Below are 21,089 nucleotides of genomic sequence, written 5' to 3'. Positions count from 1 at the left end.
TGCTTTCAAAACATAAGTTTCACTAAAAGTTGACATAACCTACTCTACATTCCCATCAAGAAATTATTATTTCACTATAATTATTGAAAAAAAATCAGGTTTTATTATTATTTTTTCCTCTTGAAATGAGGTCTAATTTTGTATATATCAATGTGTTGGTCATGAGTTACCTTAAAAGGTGAAAAAAAAGTTAAGTTTTTTCTACATGTCCTAAAACCATTCTGATGTCATGGGGTCCTTTTTGACCCCTGAGGAGTACAGGTGCTATAAAAACATATGCTGAGAATTTCAAGCGATTCTATGAAAGTTAACCTTTATTAATCATATGTTGAAAATGGTTTGGGGTCAAAAAGGACCCCAAGAGTACAGGAGGGTTAAATATTAAATGTAATAATAATACACGAGAGGCACAATCTGGCAACTGGCACGGCAAGGGATCAATACTCTGAATAATAAACATTGAGCTCGTGCATCTTAATCAGTTTCAAACTCTCCACATTATGCAGATCAATACGATCGATCAGCCTGATCACCTGGATCAATTACTTCCTCTGAGGGGAGGAGGGGAGTTGGAAACAATGCATTCTGGGTGGAAATAAGATGCAGGCACTGTCCGCAAGTGAAAAACGCCGTCACCCGGGTGAGGCTTCGCTCCAGCCAATCAGAGAGCAGCTGTGCTGTAGAGGGTGGGGCAAGGACGCACGCTTTCTTTCCATAAATGAACGAAGAACCGTGAAGCTGCCCGCAACAACGTACAACTGTAAATAATTTAACTTCGCAGGGAGAGACGGTAAGAGTGACCAGTGGTTTGTAAGGGTGTTTATCGTTATGTGCTTACTGCTGATAGAACCTGTGCCTGTCAGCAGGTGAGAGGGAAGGCTCAGGCTCTGCTACTGGCATGCTAATCTAACCGAGCCTTTCTTGTAATTGTCCGTAGAGAGAAGCTGCATGAATGCCCCTGCCACTTTCTTTGAATTGTTACCTGCAACTCGGACTACTTTAAGTATAGGAGTAATCTGCGTCTGAATGTGCAGAGTTAGTTGGGTCTTGCTTAAAAAGCAGCAGTAAATATAAGTTCTAATGCTGCAAAGTCCAGGCGCAGACATGCATGTCATGTCCGCAACCTTATTTTATAGTTTACTGTGAAACTTCAAGCCAAATTACTGACTTGTATCTAAATAGCTGCAGTAAATATGATTCAGAAAACCTCTGACCAAGCGTTTATTTCCCAAATTATCAAGATTTTTTGGTAATCCTTCCTCATGAGGGCTCCTGTCAAGTAAATTGGAATGGGTAGTTGCCTATCTCTATTGTCAATAGCCTAGAGCTGCAACAATTATTCGATTAATCGATTAAATAAATCGTCAGCTATTTTGATAATCGAAAAATTGGTTTGAGCAGTTTTTTTTAAAGACAATAGGTCCAAATTCTCTGATTTCAGCTTCATCAATGTGAATATTTCTGGTTTCTTTGTTACTTTATGACAATAAACTGAATATCTCTTTGGTTTGTGGACAAAACAAGAGATTTGAGGACGTCATCTTGTGATCTGGGAAACACTGATATTCTTCAACATTTTATCGACCAATCGATTAATAATTTAAACAATCGACAGATTAATCAATAATGACAATAATCGTTAGTTTCAGCCCTGAAATTATCAATTTAATAAGTAAATGACTAGATTAATAACTGCAACAATAGGGTTTTCCATGAGCTTTGCTGTCATGAAAATGCACAAACAATGCTCACTGTAACTAGTAAAAACTATGTGAAAAATGTGTCTCTAATTATTACTTTTTCTACATTGCAGTCAAGAAGCCAAAATGTCTGACAAGAAGGCAGTGATCAAGAATGCAGACATGTCTGATGAGATGCAGCAGGATGCTGTGGACTGTGCCATGCAGGCTATGGAAAAGTACAACATTGAGAAGGATATTGCTGCCTATGTCAAAAAGGTACATTGGATCAAATTAATAGTAAGTTTATTGATTTATTCTTCTCTGTGAGATGCTAATTGTTGTTTCATCTGCAGGAGTTTGACAAGAAGTACAACCCCACATGGCATTGCATTGTCGGGAGGAACTTTGGCAGCTACGTGACGCACGAGACGAAGCACTTCATCTACTTCTACCTGGGTCAAGTGGCCATTCTACTTTTCAAATCAGGCTGAAATCCAAACATGCCCCCTGAAAACTACTTTTAATTCAGCCCTTAATACTTCTGTGCCACGCTGTACATTTGCTACCACCTTTCTGCAGACATGCCTACCTCCTGGTTTTCCTGCTTGCTTCAGTTTGTTATGGTTTGCCACCTTCAACACAACCATCAGTGGATGGCGCTTTAGTCATGCCTGGACTGGCGATGTCCTGTACAAAAATGCCAATTTAGAAACCGCTCTCCATTCCAGTACTTGGTCAGCATTCTCACATCTGACAGACTCACCATAAGTTCCCATATATTATTTTTGCTGTGCGTTGATGCACGGACCTTGTACATTGTTTCATATGAGTATGTTGTAAAATAACTTATTTTTCATGGAATTAAACGAGCAACAGAGTTTTTGTTGAAATGCCTTTAATTTTCAGTGTCGACTGAGATTGAATATTATTTCCAAGACTGTTGCTTTCAGTTAAATAAAAAGATTTACATGCCAAGAGATTTAAAGTTTTGTACATGCTTAAACATTCCTGTTTCCACTTCAGCTGTGAATCTTGACGACGTTAGTGCTGTTTATCTCTGGAATGTAATTTAGTGAGCAGTTTGTTATTGTGATATTTTCAACATGTTGTGCACAAAACAAGTTTGACCAGTAAATTGGTTTAAAGTGTGTGTGCCTTGAATTTGCTTCACTTGCATGTACTTTGATGAAATGTCTTGATCTTATCACAATATTGTGACCCCATGATGCACCCTTTTGTTCTTTAAGGCCAAAAACGAGTAGAATTTTCCTCAAAATTGGTACATGCAGTTCTTACTACTTTCCTGAATGAATATGCACAGGACATATTTCTCTATCAGAAAAAGCAGATGTGGGTATTTTAAAAGATCCCTCCGTCTCTGCTTGTATCTACACAATAGAATTAAACACAATAAGTAGTTCTTAAAATTGATGCATGAGGGAAAGCTGTCTGGGAACATCCAGCAGATGGAGTCATAACTATAATTTCAAAAAGACTTCATAGCATACTCCATTAAATTTTAAAGGGAGTATTGTATTTTTTTCTCCTGTGTTTACCTGACCTCCACAGTTGGAAATTGTCTCTGGTAAGAAGTTAAATCCGAAAACGGATGTTATAGGTTAAACATCCTAACTGCAAACAAAGGAATCAGAATTTACTTCACTTTGATGAGCTGCATGAATGAAACGATAATTATGTATTTCAAGTATCCAACATGTACCAATTCCACAGAATTCTAGTAGCATTTTAACATTCCTATCCCTATGTGCATTTATTCAGTGATTTAATATTGCATGCATATGTAAAATGGGTAGTTGTGAAAGTTATTAAATCTATTCCTACATGACCTAAATCTCCATACCTTCGTTGAATTGTTGAATCATCGAATTTTCTTGTAATTGTTTATATATATATATATATATATATATAAAAAGCCTGGATGATCTATTTTTTCTATTTAAGCTGTTTTTCTAAAAGTGTCCTGAGAGCCTGGGCCGGGGTGGCCGCGTGTAACAGGGCGCAGGCCGCCTGAGGCTGTTGTGGCAATGTCCCCTGAAAAGCCTGGAGCCATTATATTATTTTTAATGTGTGTGTGTGTGTGTATATATATATATATATATATATATATATATATATATATATATATCATTACGATTACATGGAATTTCTGGAGGTTTCTCCGTTTTTCATAAAGGTGATGTTCCTGACCGATACTGTAGGGGGCAGTAATGCAACTTAAATTTGGATGCCAAGTTTGAAACGATGAGCGAGATTACCGAGGAAAGGAAAGTGCTTCCACCTTCAAAAATATGGCGGCTCATACATCCATGGCACCGGCCGTTATGAGTCGTAGTGATGCCCCTGTGTTCCCTCCGTTCACTCCGCTTGGCACGAGCAGTTGGCGGCTCGGCTCGCCGTCGGACTTCGGGAAGCAGTTTTCACGCTGCGCCGTGAAGCTCCGAGCCCTAAAACAAAACCCCAACATCAATATCCGACCGCAGGTAACCCATTTCAGCTTTGGTCCTGTAGTGACACAGCTAAACAGAAACTCCAAACACCAAACTGAATGTAGCTGAAGCTTGCACTTCATCCCATCCACTGTGGCCCCTGTGGCTACACACCTACTCCCCGCAGCAGGGCCGGTTCTAGCCCATTGGCTGCCCTAGGCGTTATTGAGATTTTGCCCCCCCCCCCCTTCATATTCATTCTGATATAGGTACACTATGTTATATGTATTATGCTGTACACTAATATTTGATACATGAACTACAAGCAAGGTAATGGTCTCAGAACATTTTTATTTTTAGAAACTTTGGAACTAATGTCTGAGATGAAAATACATACCTCTATACTGTGCTTTATTCTCCTCCTCCTCTTTTCTTCGTTTTCGCCCCTGTGCACCAGACAGTTTGGTCCTTTTCATTTTGCTAGTTGACCTTCTACGACCGTTAGCGTGATCTAGTTCTAGTGTTTTGTGACTTGCAACTGCATCGTCATGACGAGTGACGACACCCACGCACGTATCATATTTTATATAATATAATATTACATTTTCATTCGAAATATGTGTTGGGGCATGTTCATTTAATTCAATGAGGGTTTTATTGCCCATGCTTTTTAAAAAATGTTTTGTTAATCAATGTTGTTAAAACAAAGATGTGTGCTTAAGGGCACCACAAGGGGGCGCCCCCTGCCAATTTGGCGCCCTAGGCAGCCGCCTTGGTGGCCTGTAGGAATAACCGGCCCTGCCCCGCAGGCTGAAGCAGAGGGCAAGGTCTCTGCAGTTACAGACAGTGGTATACTCTTCTAGTGGGTTATAAGTGATGATGAGATATTATTGTGTCTATACATTTTTATAGGGAAATCCTGCATCTGTACCTTTAACTTATGCGTGCTAAAAGGTTTACATGTTTATAAAAGTGGATGGAAATTATTAATTTTTTAGTCATAATGCTGTGTGAATCCATTAAATCCACTGCACTGTTTTTCTCTTTCAGGCTTAACCACGGTCGTGTGCATCGGGCAGCTCTGCACTCTCTCCTCTCTATGGTGAAAGGTGTAGAGAAGAGGACTCTGTACAGGTACTGGTGTAACCGGTGGAGGCTACTCTGCGTTGTGTAAATTGACGCTCAGACCAGATTTCCTGTTGGAGGCGATCTCCGTTTATTCTGACAGCCTGACAGATACAATAAACAAAACAATCCCCAGTCAGTTCTGTCCTCAACTTCAGCTCCTCTCCCATTAATAGTGACAAAAGGGCAAAATCTCAAATGAACAAAACATACCTGACAAATACAATAAACAAAACAATCGTCAGTCAGTTCTGCCCTCAACGTCAACTCCTACGCAAACGTACAAAGGTGTATTATAGAACATTTAAACATAACGGTCAATTTAAGATTAACGGACATACACAGGAAAAAAATGCAGCTTACCTCTCCCATTAATAGTGACAAAAGGGGAGAGGTACGTGCGAGGACCCAATATATATACAGTAGACGGACACACAAAAATGACGTGGATTACAGGAGCTTAATGAAAACACAAGCAAAAGCAGACTAAAGAGACTAACATGTCAGGTAAGAACTATATATACAGATTTTGGGAAATTATAATACAAGAAATCAAAACTAAATATTAACTATCCTATTTGCAATATTTCTGTACAATTAGCCATGTTACACTGGTCCTCTTTCATCCCTGACTCTCCTACAGGAGGGCCACCACCTCTCACTCCCCTCACAATTATCCTGAAAGAGGCTTCTGTCGCTTGTCTTTCCCTGCAGGTGTGTGCATCTGCACTTCAGGTGCTGTCGGCCATGCTGGATGGCCCCCGTCAGTTCCTGGCTGTGGCTGAAGATACAGCGTCTCCTCGTACATCTTGCACTCCATTCGCAGGTAACCCATTCCAGCTTTGGTCCTGTAGTGACACAGCTTAACTTGTGACACTAAGAAACTCAAAACACCAAACTAATGAAAGCTAATGAAGCCATGTAGTGTGATCGAATTAAAGTCAGGTTCAACCGCAGTATTACCGTTACACCCTAGCAACACCTAGAAGTCACTTGACGCCCTAGCAACAACCTAGAAGTCACCTAACGCCCTAGCAACATCCTAGAAGTCACTTAACGCCCTAGCAACAACCTAGATGTCACTTAACGCCCTAGCAACAACCTAGAAGTCACCTCACGCCCTAGAAACAACCTAGAAGTCAACTAGCAACAACCTAGAAGTCACCTAACGCCCTAGCAACATCCTAGAAGTCACTTAACGCCCTAGCAACAACCTAGATGTCACTTAACGCCCTAGCAACAACCTAGAAGTCACCTCACGCCCTAGAAACAACCTAGAAGTCAACTAGCAACAACCTAGAAGTCACCTAAAGCCCTAGCAACAACCTAGAAGCCACCTCACGTCCCAGAAACAACCCAGAAGTCATCTAGCAACAACCTAGAAGTCACCTAATGCCCTAGCAACAACTTAGAAGTCACCTAACACCCTAGCAACAACCTAGAAGTCACCTAACGCCCTAGCAACATCCTAGAAGTCACTTAACGCCCTAGCAATAACCTAGAAGTCACCTAAAGCCCTAGCAACAACCTAGAAGTCACCTAACGCCCTAGCAACAACCTAGAAGTCACCTAATGCCCTAGCAACAACCTAGAAGTCACCTAACGCCCTAGCAACAACCTAGAAGTCACCTAACGCCCTAGCAACAACCAAGAAGTCACCTAACGCCCTAGCAACAACCAAGAAGTCACCTAACGCCCTAGCAACAACCAAGAAGTCACCTAACGCCCTAGCAACAACCTAGAAGTCAGCTAGTGCCCTAGCAACAACCTAGAAGCCAGCTAACGCCCTAGCAACAACCTAGAAGTCACCTAACACCCTAGCAACAACCTAGAAGTCAGCTAGCGCCCTAGCAACAACCTAGAAGTCACCTAACGCCCTAGCAACAACGGAGAACATCATAGCCACCTCTTTAGCACTCCTTAAGAGTCATTCAGTCCTAGCAGCTATATGACACCTCATTCTTCTTGGCTTCCTGCTGTACGGCAGTCTGCTCAGCATGCTCAGATGGAACTACTTGAAGATTGTCTACTTGTCCTAGGTCCACTGATGGTGCCAGCAATTTCCTCAGGATCTGTGTATTGTAGATTGTGATGGTCCGCTGACACTCGAAGCTCCGACATGTGCAGTAGCTCATGAAGCAAACGTACCGAAGCACTGTACCGAGGCGTGGTTGGTCACATGACTTGTGACGTTTCACAAACTTGGGTGACGTTCGAAGCAGCTGAGTGCTTCGAACGTCATCAATTGATGACCTGATTGGTTCGGTTTGTCATGTGAATCACTTGGCGGGATCGAGAGTGCTCTGGGATAGGAGATCCTTATTAAGTGTCGTTCATTTGAATATTTTTTTTCGGAGAGTAGGTTGGTTTTGTGTTATTGTTGCCGTTTGTTGCTTTGAAAGTTAGTTGTTACCAGATTGCATATTTTGATAGATAAGATAGATTAGATAGATCGATAAGATAGATGGAACCATCCAGGAAAAGATCCCGTGCATGGGATGCTTTCCAATTGTTGCCGGACAATAAGGTAATTACAAGTGTTACTTTTATTTCACCTGTATTTACACTTAAACTCCTTAAGGTAAGACCTCAAGTAAAATGATATTGCTATAGAAACATAATTACACAATTGTTGTCCTTGTTGTGCATGCCTGTTGTACCCAATGCCCAATTTCACTGGAACGGAAAATTACATGAATGTATTCAAATTATGACTGACTTTGCTAATTGATTGTTTCACAGGTCCAGTGTATGTTGTGTGATGCGAGGCTGTCATACAGCAACAACACCTCATCCATGCTGAGGCATTTAAGGGCCAAGCATGAAGGAGAGATGGAACCGGCCCCAGAGGACAGGCAGCAGCCAGCTATTGCCATTAACCCAGGTAGGCCTATACATGACAGTTACAAAGGATTACTTGTGCCTTTCAGTTTGGTTTATATTGCCCTGTGATACGTTTCAGTAACACTTAATATTTTTTATGTAACCTGCCTTGTATTGTATACATTATCTTTTTCAGGCAATAGAAAGCGAAAACTTGATGATGCTGTGGTGAACTTCATCATCAAGGATTTCTCAGCCGTTCTCTGTTGTGGAGGATGCTGGTTTTAAAAAGCTTGTGGCAAAGCTGGACCCCTCATACACTTTGCCAACAAGGAAGGCTCTTAAAAACATGGTGTTGGCAAAATATGAGGAGGAAAAGGAGCAGGCCAAAGCTGAGGTCCAGGGTGTTGAGACTGTGAGCTTCACCTCAGATTTGTGGACCTCCATTAACATGGACACATATCTGGCTGTAAATCTGCCACTTCATAAACAGCAATGACCAGTTGTCCACTCTTCTTCTGGGGGCCAAGCCTTTTCCTAGGACCCACACAGCAGCCCACATTGCAGCTGAAATCACATCAATGATAGCAGAGTGGGGCCTAGTGAACAGAGAAAGATGCATTGTGACCGACTCAGCAATATACACTGGAAAGAACTCCAGACCTGCTCACATACTGGGCAAACCACAACGTTTATCCCAATCTTTATCAGGTTGCTAAACATTTCTCATGCACCCCAGTCCCAAGGAAATTGTATCAAATATAAGAAACCGCTTGAATCCCAAAACTTTGGAAAAAATTCATAACAAGTTACACAAGCACACCCACTGCCCTGTTTTTCAAGCACAATCACTTTACCCACCCACTCATGAACCTCTTTACCAATGAACCCCAAAAGATTCTTTGCCAAAATCCATAATATAATCTGTATTTGCACCAGCCCCATGTGAAAATTACATAACACAAAAGTGAAGAGTATATAGGGTTACAGACATGTCAAATAAGAAACATTGTCTTCAATAGTTATTGTCTTTATTATTACTAGTAATATTATTGTTGTATCCACTCGAAACATAGTCATCTAGTGTAGTTGAAAACAAATCTATGAACTGACCAATGACACGTCTCGATTGCACTTCATTTTATTGACCACTAGAAGTCCTACTCGAGCACTGCGTGTCGTTGAAGCCTGAACCATGTTTTGTATAAAGCGTTGAAAGCTTGAACAGATCCTCGATCAGCCATCACTAACTGTAGATTGTACCAGTTTGGAGGATTTTTCAAGTGTGTGCTTGGCCACTTTTGCTGTCTGCACATGTTACTACTTGTCCTGTTGTCAGCTTAAGTCCTTAAGTAGTGTTTGTGATGTATTAGATTGTCCATGATTACCATCTCCAGGGTGTGTTGATCTGTTAGGGGGCTTATTGTTAGCCTCAGCCTCTTCCTCACTGTCGTTTTCGGTGTTATTGTTATTTTCCTTGGGTCCAGTTTCTGTTATTGTGGCATTTTCAGCTCCCATCAACTGATTGTCCCTTTCTCTCAAAATGGCTTATGAGCCATCAACCTTTCGAAGTCTGGATTGATGTACACCAGCGGTTCCCAAACTTTTTTAGGATCAGAGGCACAAAAAACAAATCAGGGAAAATGTTATAATATTTTGAGCCGCGTTGAACAAAAATTGCAGCAAGTTTAAATGAGCGTGGAACTGACACAGCCCCATCATCATAACACAGGTTGGAAAAATGGAAGAACTTATAACTTCTTCTACGCTTCATCTTAAGATGAAGTGCATTTTGAATAGCATGCATTTATTAATTAATATTACAGTTTTTGATTTTACATTTTACAAAGGAAATGTTTATTTACACTTCTTTATTGTGTGGGGAAAAAATTTAATTGTGTAATTATCAGACCGCTATTACATTTTTCATCTCGCGCACCCCCTAGCAGCTAGCCTGGGTATACCCAGACTGCCTTGCGCGCTCGAATTTAATTTCGAACTGCGGCGGGGTCTGGAAACTAGGAAGCATTCTTAGCCCTGTTTTAGGGATCCAATCACAGAGCGTGGAGGGACGGCAAGACGATGACGCGTACTACTCGGCACTTGGAAGCTTGTAGTTTTCCGGATCCAACATGGCTGCTGCAGACGCGAAACTCTCTTTAGCTGTAGATGGTGTTTTAAATAGTTTAGAGCGAAAGTCGAAAGGCGAAAGGTCTCTCGGCGGCTCCACTGAGATCACCTGCGTTATGGTAGCGGGGCTATTAGCGTCGCTAGCGGCTATTAGCGCCGCTAGCGGCTAAAAGCCCCTCTACCGCGGACAGCGGAGCTGGCGAGAGGCCCGCAGCAGCTTGTTTATTGCCCATAAAATCAGTGGATGTGTGTGGCTGAATGACATGAGGGGGAATAAAGCGTGAAAATAAATAATCTTGCAGAAAGAGAGAACTGGAGGAGCAAAGCAGCAAACAACACTCTCTCACAGACACACACACAACAAACATCCATTTCTGTTGCTCTACTACGTCATCTAGTATAACTGATCTGATTGGCTAAGAGCTACCTACAGACGCTTTTGATAGACATTCTAAGCATCCAATAAACGGCTCTGGAGGATCGTAAACCACACCTCCTCTACGGAGAAATCCATTGCTCTTTGCCAGACTAGACCTCATTTGAGAATAGTCTGGTGTTAGCCAGGCTACCTAGCAGCAGCTTAAATGACAGAATATGTTATGTGTCAGTACCACACATTACAACACGTATGTAGGTATCACGGCTCACTTTCACAGTACAGCAGTACAGCCCTTAAAGTAACACACGTTTATGGTCCGCGGTTATAAAAAAAAGCTGCATCTTCTGTGGCTTTATGTTGTAAAATCTCTACTGGGTGAAAGTCTGCCGTTTGTTTGAACCTTCCTCCAACCAAAGGCGGAAATCCGCCTTTTTAAATCTGGTTTGCCATCAATCATTACTACATCAGCAAGACGGCGGTGGGTGCATTGCAGCGGTCGGTGAAACACGTCAATATAGCTTGTTTTTCGCTGCTTGTGCACACGATCCATACGTTTTTGAGAAGAGAACAGGCTGGAGTTAGACATCTTAATGAAAATGGTGCATTTTGTAATTCTTAACCGATTAAAAACAATGTTCATACTTTGTCTAGATTATAGTTCAATGTTACACCTATTAATCATATTCATAACAGGTGTTTACATTTGAAAATATACGTATGAACTAGTTATTACACTGTGAGAAAGAGAACTCTTTGCTAGAAAACCGAAGCAGACCACTGATACAGACAACATCTGATCAAACATTGTTACAAAATGCAGCCAACAAGGGACCCCAGAGGAAACAGAGCCTTTAGACAGCAGTTCAACCGTCCGGCTCCAAACCCGAACATGACGGAGCTGTATGCACTTCGCCAAGAAGTTCAGCATCTGAAGAACCTTCTGGGTAGAGATAGTGCTGGCTATTTCCATGAAAGGAACAGGTCAGCTCAAATCAGCCAAGAGTTAGACGCGATGAAGCAAGAGCTTGCTCGTCAGAAAACCCTGAAGGAAATGTACATCAACAGGGGGAAAGAGACCAAGAAAGACCTTGAAAGGCTCAAGAAATAAGTTGATCCAGCAACTCTGAGCACTGCAAGGATTGCCACACAGGTGAGGGAGACCTTCAGATAGAAGAAGAAGAAGGAGCTTCACAAGAATTACGAGGAGCTGAGAGTCGCACATATTATCTTGCAGGAAAAGTTCACCACTGAACTCCAGGTGGAGAAGGACAAGAACAGGGTTCTCCAAGAAGAACTGGAGAAGGCCAAAGAGTCACACCACGAGCTCAGCCTGAAGTATGAAGTTGATGTGGTCGCAGTCAAACAGCAGGCGACCTTCCTTCAGCATGAGCTCCATCATCAAATCCAGGTTAACGCAGAGAGGGCGTCAGCGGACCAGACTCTGATCCAGAACCTGAAGGCAGAGCAGGACAAGGTCCGTGCAAAGATGCAGGAGGACTTCAGGACTCACAATTAAAGATCAAAGCCTATTACAGAAGGAGGTGGACAAGCTGGCAACTCAGCTCAGTGTTCAGTTGGCTCTCAACTTTGAGCTCTCCACCGAGCTCAAAGCTGAAAGAACTGCCTGTCACACACTGAGAGACAGCGAGTGACACACAGCTGTTGTTTGTTTTATTTTTACTTTTTATTTTTTCTTCTTCTTTGCTGGGATGGTTAGATTGTATGAATGATAGATTGATTGTAATTCAATGATTGTAAATACTGCTTTCTTTTATTATTAGTTTTTCTTTTCTTTTAAAATGAATGATAGAATTATAATAATTTATTGTAAATATTGCTTTCCTTACTGTTATCTTTTTTTTTCTGACACTTGCTTTGGCAATATGTACAGTGTTACGTCATGCCAACAAAGCCAACTGAATTGAATTGAATTGATTTGAAAGAGCCGACGAAGCCAACAGAGCTGAAGGAACTGTCGACGCTCCTCCCCTGAGAAAAAGGCCCAGGACTGAAGATTCACCTGAGGACAAGCAGGATGACGAGCCGTGCCAGCAGGAGGCGTCCCTTCCCAGTCCACCTGTCCTGAAAAGAGCCAGCCGTGAGGAGACAAGACAAGTGGAGAAGGAACAGGGAAAAGGCGTTGGCCATCCAACGTTTCAGAACATGTTTATTTCATTTGTAGCTGGAGAATAGAATAGAATAGCCTTTATTGTCATTGAATATAATAGAACGAAATTAGAGTGCCACTCCTATTTGTGCATAAAACAATTAAGAACAACGTCGGAGATATGAATGAGGACACTCTTTCTACACAGTCCCCGTTGATGTAGAGTGGGGCTGGGTCTGCCCTTCTCCTGAAGTCCAGAATTATTTCTTTTGTTTTTGTGGTGTTGAGAGTGAGGTTGTGTGCTGCAGACCAAGCTGTGAGTACTTCGTCTCTGTAGGCCAACTCATCCTCACCAGAGATGAGTCAGACCGCGGTGGTGTCGTCAGCAAACTTGAGAAGTTGACTTTGGATAAACATTATTGCTGCTGTGGCCTCCATAATGTCCGGTGAGACATGAGCAGTGGTGGAAAAAAATACCAGTATATCAGTATGCAGAATGGACCCACTCAGACTGTTTTTTATATATTGTCAAGTCAACTTTATTAGCAGTGCTGCCATATGTACCGTAAAATTGCTTTTCTCTCTTATGTATATATATAATGTTATCAATTAAACCCTAAGCTGCATATTTTTGGAGTGTGGGAGGAAACCGGAAGACCCGGAGAGAACCCACGCTGACACAGTTAGAACATGCACACAGAAGACCCGCAGGCTGGAGTCGAACCAGCAACCCTCATGCTGTGAGGCAAGAGCGCTTACCACTTCACGGTGTAACCCTGCATGCACAATATGTTCCTGCAAAATGTCCAGAAAAACAATTTTTTTGCAGTAAGACTCTTAATTTTATTAAAAGTAAAAAATATTAACAAATATAATGTTGTGTGTCAAGCAATAAAATGTACATACTCCTATTTTAACCACTATTACAAAAAAGTTGGGATGCTGTCTAAAATGTTGATAAAAATAATTTGATAATTTTCTAATAGTTTTGTAAAACTGTACAAAGGCATTATTTTAAACTATCAAACTGTTATTTTCGTAAATGCACATTCTGAATTTGGTTAATTCTGTTTTTACTCACATTCAACAAAGCATCCAAACTGTTAAATTGTCTCTTTACACCACAGAATTCACAATAATCACATTTTTAAAAAACATTTCCAGAATGTGCTTTACAATAGTGATGTATCAATGAAGCCTCATGAACCATTTGCTTTATTTTCTGAGTGTTTTTTTATGTGCTGGTCTGATGTAAATCTTCAGACTTGTGGGGAAACCGGAGCATACCAGCAAAAACCCAAAAAGCAATGAATGCTCTTCTGCTAATATTTATATAGTGGTGTTGTTGTAGGTGTTGTTGGTGTTTTCTTAATGTGTTAGTCTGCTGTTAATCTTCAGACTTGTGGTCAACTTCTTGGAAAAGTGCATGCAGCTCCATCATGTTGGCTTATGGAGCCTGACGGTTGAACTGCTGTCTGAAGGGGTTGTGAGTCTGGGAAATGTCAGAGAGCTGGTGGTCTATACATAGACCAGATGATGTCATCATCAAGTATTGCTTTGATGTTCTATTATGCTTTGATCTTAGACCTTGACCGTGAAGAGCGCAAATCAAGCTTTGTGGGCGTTCCCCCAGTCGCCATCTTGGCAAGGCTGACTCCGCCCAACGCCCTGGATTGGCTAAGAGCTGGAGTGGAGGCGGGCTCATGCGCTGAAACCTATACAAGCAAGCTGGCTTCTCAGTGACACATACTGATTTTTTTTTTACATTAAATAGTCTAGAATGGAGGTGGTGCATTTAAGAGCAGAGCACATTTTATTATTTTTATTTTTATTTTCTCCATATGTGCCAATTGTATATGCTACGCTGAAGCTACATAACGGCATACCCTTGCCGCCTTCTTAACCAAGGTAAGTTAAAACCAAAACTATACAACGAAACTTCAAATAATAATGAACTGTCATTTAGACTGATGTTATATTACTCTATATATGCTCCAATGATTTTTTTAAATTTTAATTACATTATTTAATTGCAGTCTGTTAAACTCGGTTAAACTACATATTGTCGGCGATTGCAGCAATTTTGCCGCGAAACAGCATAATGTTATTTATTGCCCTTTATTACCAACATTTTGAAGCAAATCAACCTGAATTTATATTTTAAGATAACTTTGCTTCTGATTCGTTTATTTGGATGTCACTTCGATTAATTTATAGGTTAACGTAAGTAAGCTAGCTGAGTTACATGTGACGTTACTGGTATCCACAAAGTTCTTGCCATACATGCTGTATTAATGATGGCTTGCATAATGTTAGTCATAATTATTATCGCCGGGATTTATTGGTGTTTTTCAGTTCAGATGTACCAGTGTACCGCAACTGACAGCACTGTGTGTGATTATTGTCATAATGACTGTGGAGAAAGAAAGGTACTACTGTGTTTCTTACAACATGCATATTTCTTTCAGTAAATCAGTAATGGCAGCGAGTGAGACCTCTACCAAAGCTGCTCCACTCCGGATAAACCGTAAGTACCAGTTCTGGCTAATTAAGTCTTGACAGTTGATATTACATTGCCTGTTAACTTACTTTCAGGTAGAGAGTTAATATGAGAAACATGGTCAGTTTATTCAAACTATTATGCGTTTTTATAAATTAAACCACACTAACAGTATTTTAAGATTACCTCTACTTTGAAAACATAAAATATTGGTTATATAATAGCTACATTTATAACAGCAATACTACAATAATGTATAGAAAATATATATTGATTAAAATCTATAGGCCTACAGTATATGATTAAAATACATATTGTAATATATTACCAGTGGTGGAAAAAACATCCTGCATTTAAAACTTACTGAAAAGTACAAATGTATCGAAATATATAATATAATATATATATAATATACATAATTTAAAGTATCAGTAGTAAAAGTTAAATGCAGAACTTTTAGTTGGTGTGAGTATTTCACAGTGGGGTAGTTGTGCATTTACTACTGTATTTCAATATCTATGCATGCTGTGGGGAATTACTAAGAAATGCATACTTACAACGTGGCTGTCTTTCTATTATACAAGTTATAACTGTTGACTTATGTAACTCTCTGTCTATTACACAAGTTATAACTATTGACTTATGTAACTCTCTGTCTATTACACAAGTTATAACAGTTGACTTATAACGTCACTATCTATTACACGTTATGAATGTTGATTATAGATGTGAAAAGTGCATTTTTTTAGTGGAGACATGAGCATTTTGAGTGGAAATGTAGAATTTTAAAGAGGCAGTTTTAAGTTGCAAATCACTGATTTTATTTATTTATTTCGTTTAAGATGACCAAAACAAAGTTTGAAGGAGAATGTCCCCTGTGCAACCGGATGCTGAAAGGTGTGGCCAAGCACCTTAAGCTTAGGCAAAGGGTCAATAACCCTGAAGAGAGGACCCTGCCCCCTTCGCGGCCGAAGCACTACTATCATCGGCTAGAGAGGCACTTGGCCGGGCACAGGGAGCTCACAGCTGCAAGCCTCCAGAGCGGAGGGACAGGAAAAAGGTGGAAGTGCTCTGCGGTCCTCTCTTTCCTCGAGCCCTTCGTCACCCCGAGGGAGACAAGTGGCAACATGGTGCGGGGGGACGAGGATGAGGATGAGGGAGCAGCAGTTGAGGGAGCCGCAGGTGAGGACCAGGCGTCAGGAGCAGCAGCAGCAGCAGGGAGTGACATGAGAGGTTGGTTTTCAGTGAAGACATACACAGCAAGGGAAACATGTGGGAAATATTGTCCTATGGATGAACCCTTGTTTCATCCATTTCATCCTGGTTGATGACAGAATGAAATGGAGGGAATTATTTGGCGCTAAATAGTCTCTTGGGCGAAAATTCGCGAGTTATTTACTCGCGCGAGTAAATTAACGCGACGCGAAAATTCGCTACGCGTCCGGTTTGAACACAACGTGAGGAAGAGGCTGCAGGAGCTGGAGAGGGAGGTCGAGGAGCTCCGGGCCTCCAATGCAGCCCTGCCACAATGCAAGCTCCACTGTCCTCGGCTGGAGAGACACCTTAAGGTCATAAGGAGCTCACAGCAGCACGCCTCAAGAGAGTGGTGAGGACAGCCAAGAGGCGTGCTGCTCTGGAGTGGCTGAGGGACCTGAGAGCCAGCACCCCCAACCCCCCAATGGTGTCCCTCTTGGACGTGGAGCAGGAGGAGAGAGGGGAGGATGATCTTGTCTCCCAGCTTGCTGCCTGCAGGAGGAGGGTGCAGGAGCTGGAGAAGGAGAACCAGGAGCTCCATGCCTCCAATGCCGCCCTCCGTGTAAGTGAATTTCAAATACACAGAAAGTCGTTCCTTCCAACTGCAATAAGACTTTATAACTCATCTACCTCTGTCAGAGCCACTATAACTGAAGTACACTAAATCTACTGTCACCTTTTGCACTGTGCACCTGTACAACACTCCACTTTAATACTGGAACATATACTTCACATCATATGTGGTATGAGTATTAATCATATTGATATGACAATATTGATTGATCATCTGAGGTCTGCCCAAACGGTCAGCTCCTTTAAATCAGGACTGAAAACACTATTGTTTACTGAAGTGTACTCTTAACTTTAACACTTATCTGCTCTACTCTACTGCCCTTGCTTTTTAACTACACAATGTTTGACTTGTGCTTTTTATTATTTTATCTCTTTTTTTATCCTGCTGTATCTTATTTTATCCTATTTATATTTGTATTTCTATTTCCCTGTTTTAATTGACTGTTTTTACTGTTTTCAATCGTGTCTTGCTGTTTTTAATGTGTATGTAAAGCACTTTGAATTACCTTGTATTGAATTGTGCTATACAAATAAACTTGCCTTGATATTATATATCATATTTATTCAATATTCTTGTCCTTTTGCACATTTCTTATTCTTATTCTTATACTCTGTGACAATAGTGCAATAGTGCAATAGTGCAATCATGTGTGTATGAGATGAGATGGGGAGTATCAGTGTGGCAGTAGAGTGGGAGTGGAGTTTAATAATGTCACAGCTCTATGGTAGAAACTGTTTTGCAGTCTTGTAGGGCAGGCAGTGTCCTGTATCGTCTTCCTGACGGCAGGAGGGTGAAGAGGCAGTGTCCAGGGTTTGTGCTGTCTCTGAGGATGCCCTTGACCCTCCGAGTACAGCGGGTCAGGTAGATGTCCTCCAGTCTGGGGAGCTGGGTGCCGGTGATCCTCTCAGCAGTCTTAATGATGCGCTGGAGAGCTTTCCTGTTGTCTGTGATGCAGCCAGAGTACCATGCAGTTATGCAGTATGTGAGAACCGACTCGATGGCTGACCTGTAGAAGCTCACCAGCAGCTTTTGTGGGAGACGTGCGCTCTTCAAGCACCTCAGGAAGTGAAGCCTTTGAAGTCCTTTCTTGGCCGTCGCGGTGGTGTTGACGGTCCAAGTCAGGTCATGGCTGATGTTGACCGTCAACACCACCGCGATGGCCAACTCTCTGCCCAACAAGATGAACTGGAGATACTGGTGAAAACTCAGAATGTATACCGTGAGTGTAGTCTCTTGTGTTTTACTGAAACATGGTTGAATCAAAACATCTCAGACTCCAACGTGGATCTACCTGGCTTCACTCTCATAAGATCAGACAGAGATGCTAAAGCTAGTGGCAAGAAGAAAGGTGGGGGCTTGGTTTATTTGTGAACCACAGATGGTGCAGTCCTGCACATGTTACTGTCAAGCATACCTGTTCTTGTTCTTACAGGTGTCTCCAAGGAAAAGTGCAGGGGAGAGCAGCCTGAAAATTGCCGCCCGCCGGATCAGGAAGAGGGTCCTGAGCCCGGTTATTCACTTAACCACTTATTATTATGTATTTTTTATATTTTTAATTTATTTTCTATTTTATATAGTCTTGTAAGTAGTTTTGTTTTGAATTTGTGAAAAAAAAAAAATTAAAAAAAAGATTGAACACCTTTACGCTTGACATACCAAAAAAATTAACCTCCACATGGGTACTGTCTTGACGTGGTGTGGAGGCTTACTGCCTGTAGTTATGATTCTCAAAGTGGTCACTGCACAGACGAGAAGCCTTGTTCGGAGTCCAGTTCTGTCTTCTAATGTTGCGCATCCACTGGTCCAGCCTCTCTGGATCACCCAGAGAAAAACTTCATTCAGAAAAATAGATTCAATTGATATATGTGTAAGATTACCTTCTTCAGACTTTGTTTTTTTTTAACATACAGTCTAATCTTGTGTAGTGACAGGCATATTTCCTACACTTATTTATTTATTTTTTCATGGGACACTCAATTAAATTTATTTTGCGCCAAATTCACTTATGTTACAAATATTTGGAATGATTTCGACAATAATGGAAAGAAAAAAATAACTTAATGTACAAATTGAATTTCACACGAGCCACACATTATGACAGAAATTAAAAAAAACAATGTGTTAACTGTGTTGAGGTTTTTTTTCAATCTTACCTTACAGATTCTATGTCCACATGCGTGGATGAGCGTGTGAGCTAAAGGTGAGATTTAACAGGAAGCCCATGACCAGGCCAAACAATAGAGCTAGACAAGACAATTAGCAGACTTGCTTTTGTACGTAAAGACTACCCAACTAATACCCTACTTTTTTGTATTTAATATCTTTATAGTTTTATCATTTGCGTCAGATGATCCTAAGAAGCGCCACTGACTGTCTTTCCCATTTTAGATAGTTGGCCCGTTTTCTGTTTAGATCTGTCTGCCCAAGCCATGATCTGATATTAATCTCTCGGCACAAGTTCAAGCTTGATAAATGTGACTCATGCAACTTGTGGTCTTATAAACACTTAACATGTCTTTCCTGGTTGAACTGGTTCACATGAAAACTGAGAGGATTCAAATTTAAAGTGACAAGACAAAATCATTTTGAATACATAAAATATTCAACATATTAAACGTATCTTGGTTGTTGAGAACTTTGGATTTGACTTCAGCTCCCCATCAGTACAGACTGTGCAGCAGAGCCCCCTACTGCAATTTCTGTGAACCTGCAACACTGACTGGATATTTTGTCTGTAAGGCCATATCCCCAATCTCATTCCTAAACTGAAGGTCTGGAGGTCTTTTCTACCTGTGGCAAATCAATCCCCCCCTTTCTGCATGGCAAAAAGCTGATATATCAGACTGACTAATATTAACATCAGGTGCAACACCACGGACTATATTATGTTCATCACCATGTGTAAATATATCTATTTATTATATGCCATGTCATCTGCACTCTACCCACTTTACTCCTCGGACATTTTGTTATTTATTATATATTTTTGTATTGTGATACTTGGAGCATTCTGGAACAAGGATTCCCTTCGAGATTAAAAAAGTTCTATTTTGTCTTATCTTAAGATGTAAATCTTTAAAAATGGATTACAAATACATATGGTCACTTAAGCAGGAGGAAACTACATTTCTTAAGAACTATTTTCAGCAGTGAATACGTTTCGTAGTCTTGAATTACTGCAGTTCACTGTGGCCGAACCTGGTGGGGTGGGATGTCAGTTCTACAAATGTACACAATTATACAGAATTATACAATGTCATTTAGCAGACGTTCTTATCAAAAGCGACCTACATTTGAAAGTTAATACAGCAGAAGCAAAATGAAGTCAAGAAACAACACAAGAGTAAGTGCAATAGGTTAAGTTGGAGTCCATTAGGACATAAGTGGTCTGTGTGAACAGTTTGTTTTATTTAATTTATTTATCGCTCTCATCTGTATGCAGTCATGGAAAAAAATATTAGACCACCCTTGTTCTCTCTAGTTTCTTGTTCATTTTGGTGCCCGGTACAACTAAAGGAACATTTGTTTGGACAAATGTAATGGTGACAACAAAAATAGCTCATAAGAAGTTAATTTAAGAGCTGATATCTAGACATTTTCCATGTTTTTCTTGATAACGATTTTGGTTATTACCAAGAAAACCACGGAAAATGTCTAGATATCGGCGCTTAAATTAACTTCTTATGAGCTATTTTTGTTATCATTACATTTGTCCAAACAAATGTACCTTTAGTTGTACCAGGCATTAAAATTAACAATAAACTGAAGAAAACAATGGTCTAATATTTTTTTCCCATGACTGTATGTCAAGCCTAAAGTTGTTCAATAAAGAACTGGGTCTTTAGTCTCTTCTCAAAGATTGATAGGGACTCAGCAGATCGTATGGAGTTTGAAAGTTTGTTCAACCACCAGTGCAATTCAAACTAAACAGCAGCATGGCTCACAGACATGTTCTTTGTAGTATTTTGGACAATAATGGAGCACAGAGGAATAAAATGTATAAGGATTTGGATACACAGATAATACTTTGGTTCAATCCATAGTTGCTTTGTTTTGGTCTCCTGGTGG

General features: G+C 40.8%; 2 protein-coding genes across 2 annotated transcripts; both read left to right on the top strand.

Annotated features, from left to right (window-relative positions):
• The first annotated feature begins 632 nt into the window (after nt 1-632).
• Nucleotides 633-2,830, top strand: dynll2b (dynein, light chain, LC8-type 2b). Its single transcript, XM_059352227.1, has 3 exons — nt 633-790; nt 1,814-1,958; nt 2,036-2,830. Exons 2-3 carry the CDS (start codon nt 1,827-1,829, stop codon nt 2,171-2,173), a joined length of 270 nt encoding a protein of 89 aa, XP_059208210.1. The 5' UTR covers nt 633-790; nt 1,814-1,826; the 3' UTR covers nt 2,174-2,830.
• Nucleotides 2,831-14,504: 11,674 nt separating this feature from the next.
• Nucleotides 14,505-17,101, top strand: LOC131986234 (uncharacterized). The gene is made up of 4 exons (XM_059351087.1): nt 14,505-15,220; nt 16,036-16,426; nt 16,762-17,009; nt 17,087-17,101. The coding sequence occupies exons 2-4, from the start codon at nt 16,036-16,038 to the stop codon at nt 17,099-17,101; spliced, it is 654 nt and encodes a 217-aa protein (XP_059207070.1). The 5' UTR covers nt 14,505-15,220.
• The last annotated feature ends 3,988 nt before the right edge of the window (nt 17,102-21,089 follow it).

Source organism: Centropristis striata, chromosome 15, assembly GCF_030273125.1.
Source record: "Centropristis striata isolate RG_2023a ecotype Rhode Island chromosome 15, C.striata_1.0, whole genome shotgun sequence".
NCBI classification, from domain to species: Eukaryota; Metazoa; Chordata; class Actinopteri; order Perciformes; family Serranidae; genus Centropristis; species Centropristis striata.
This window is presented reverse-complemented; position numbering and strand designations above follow the sequence as displayed.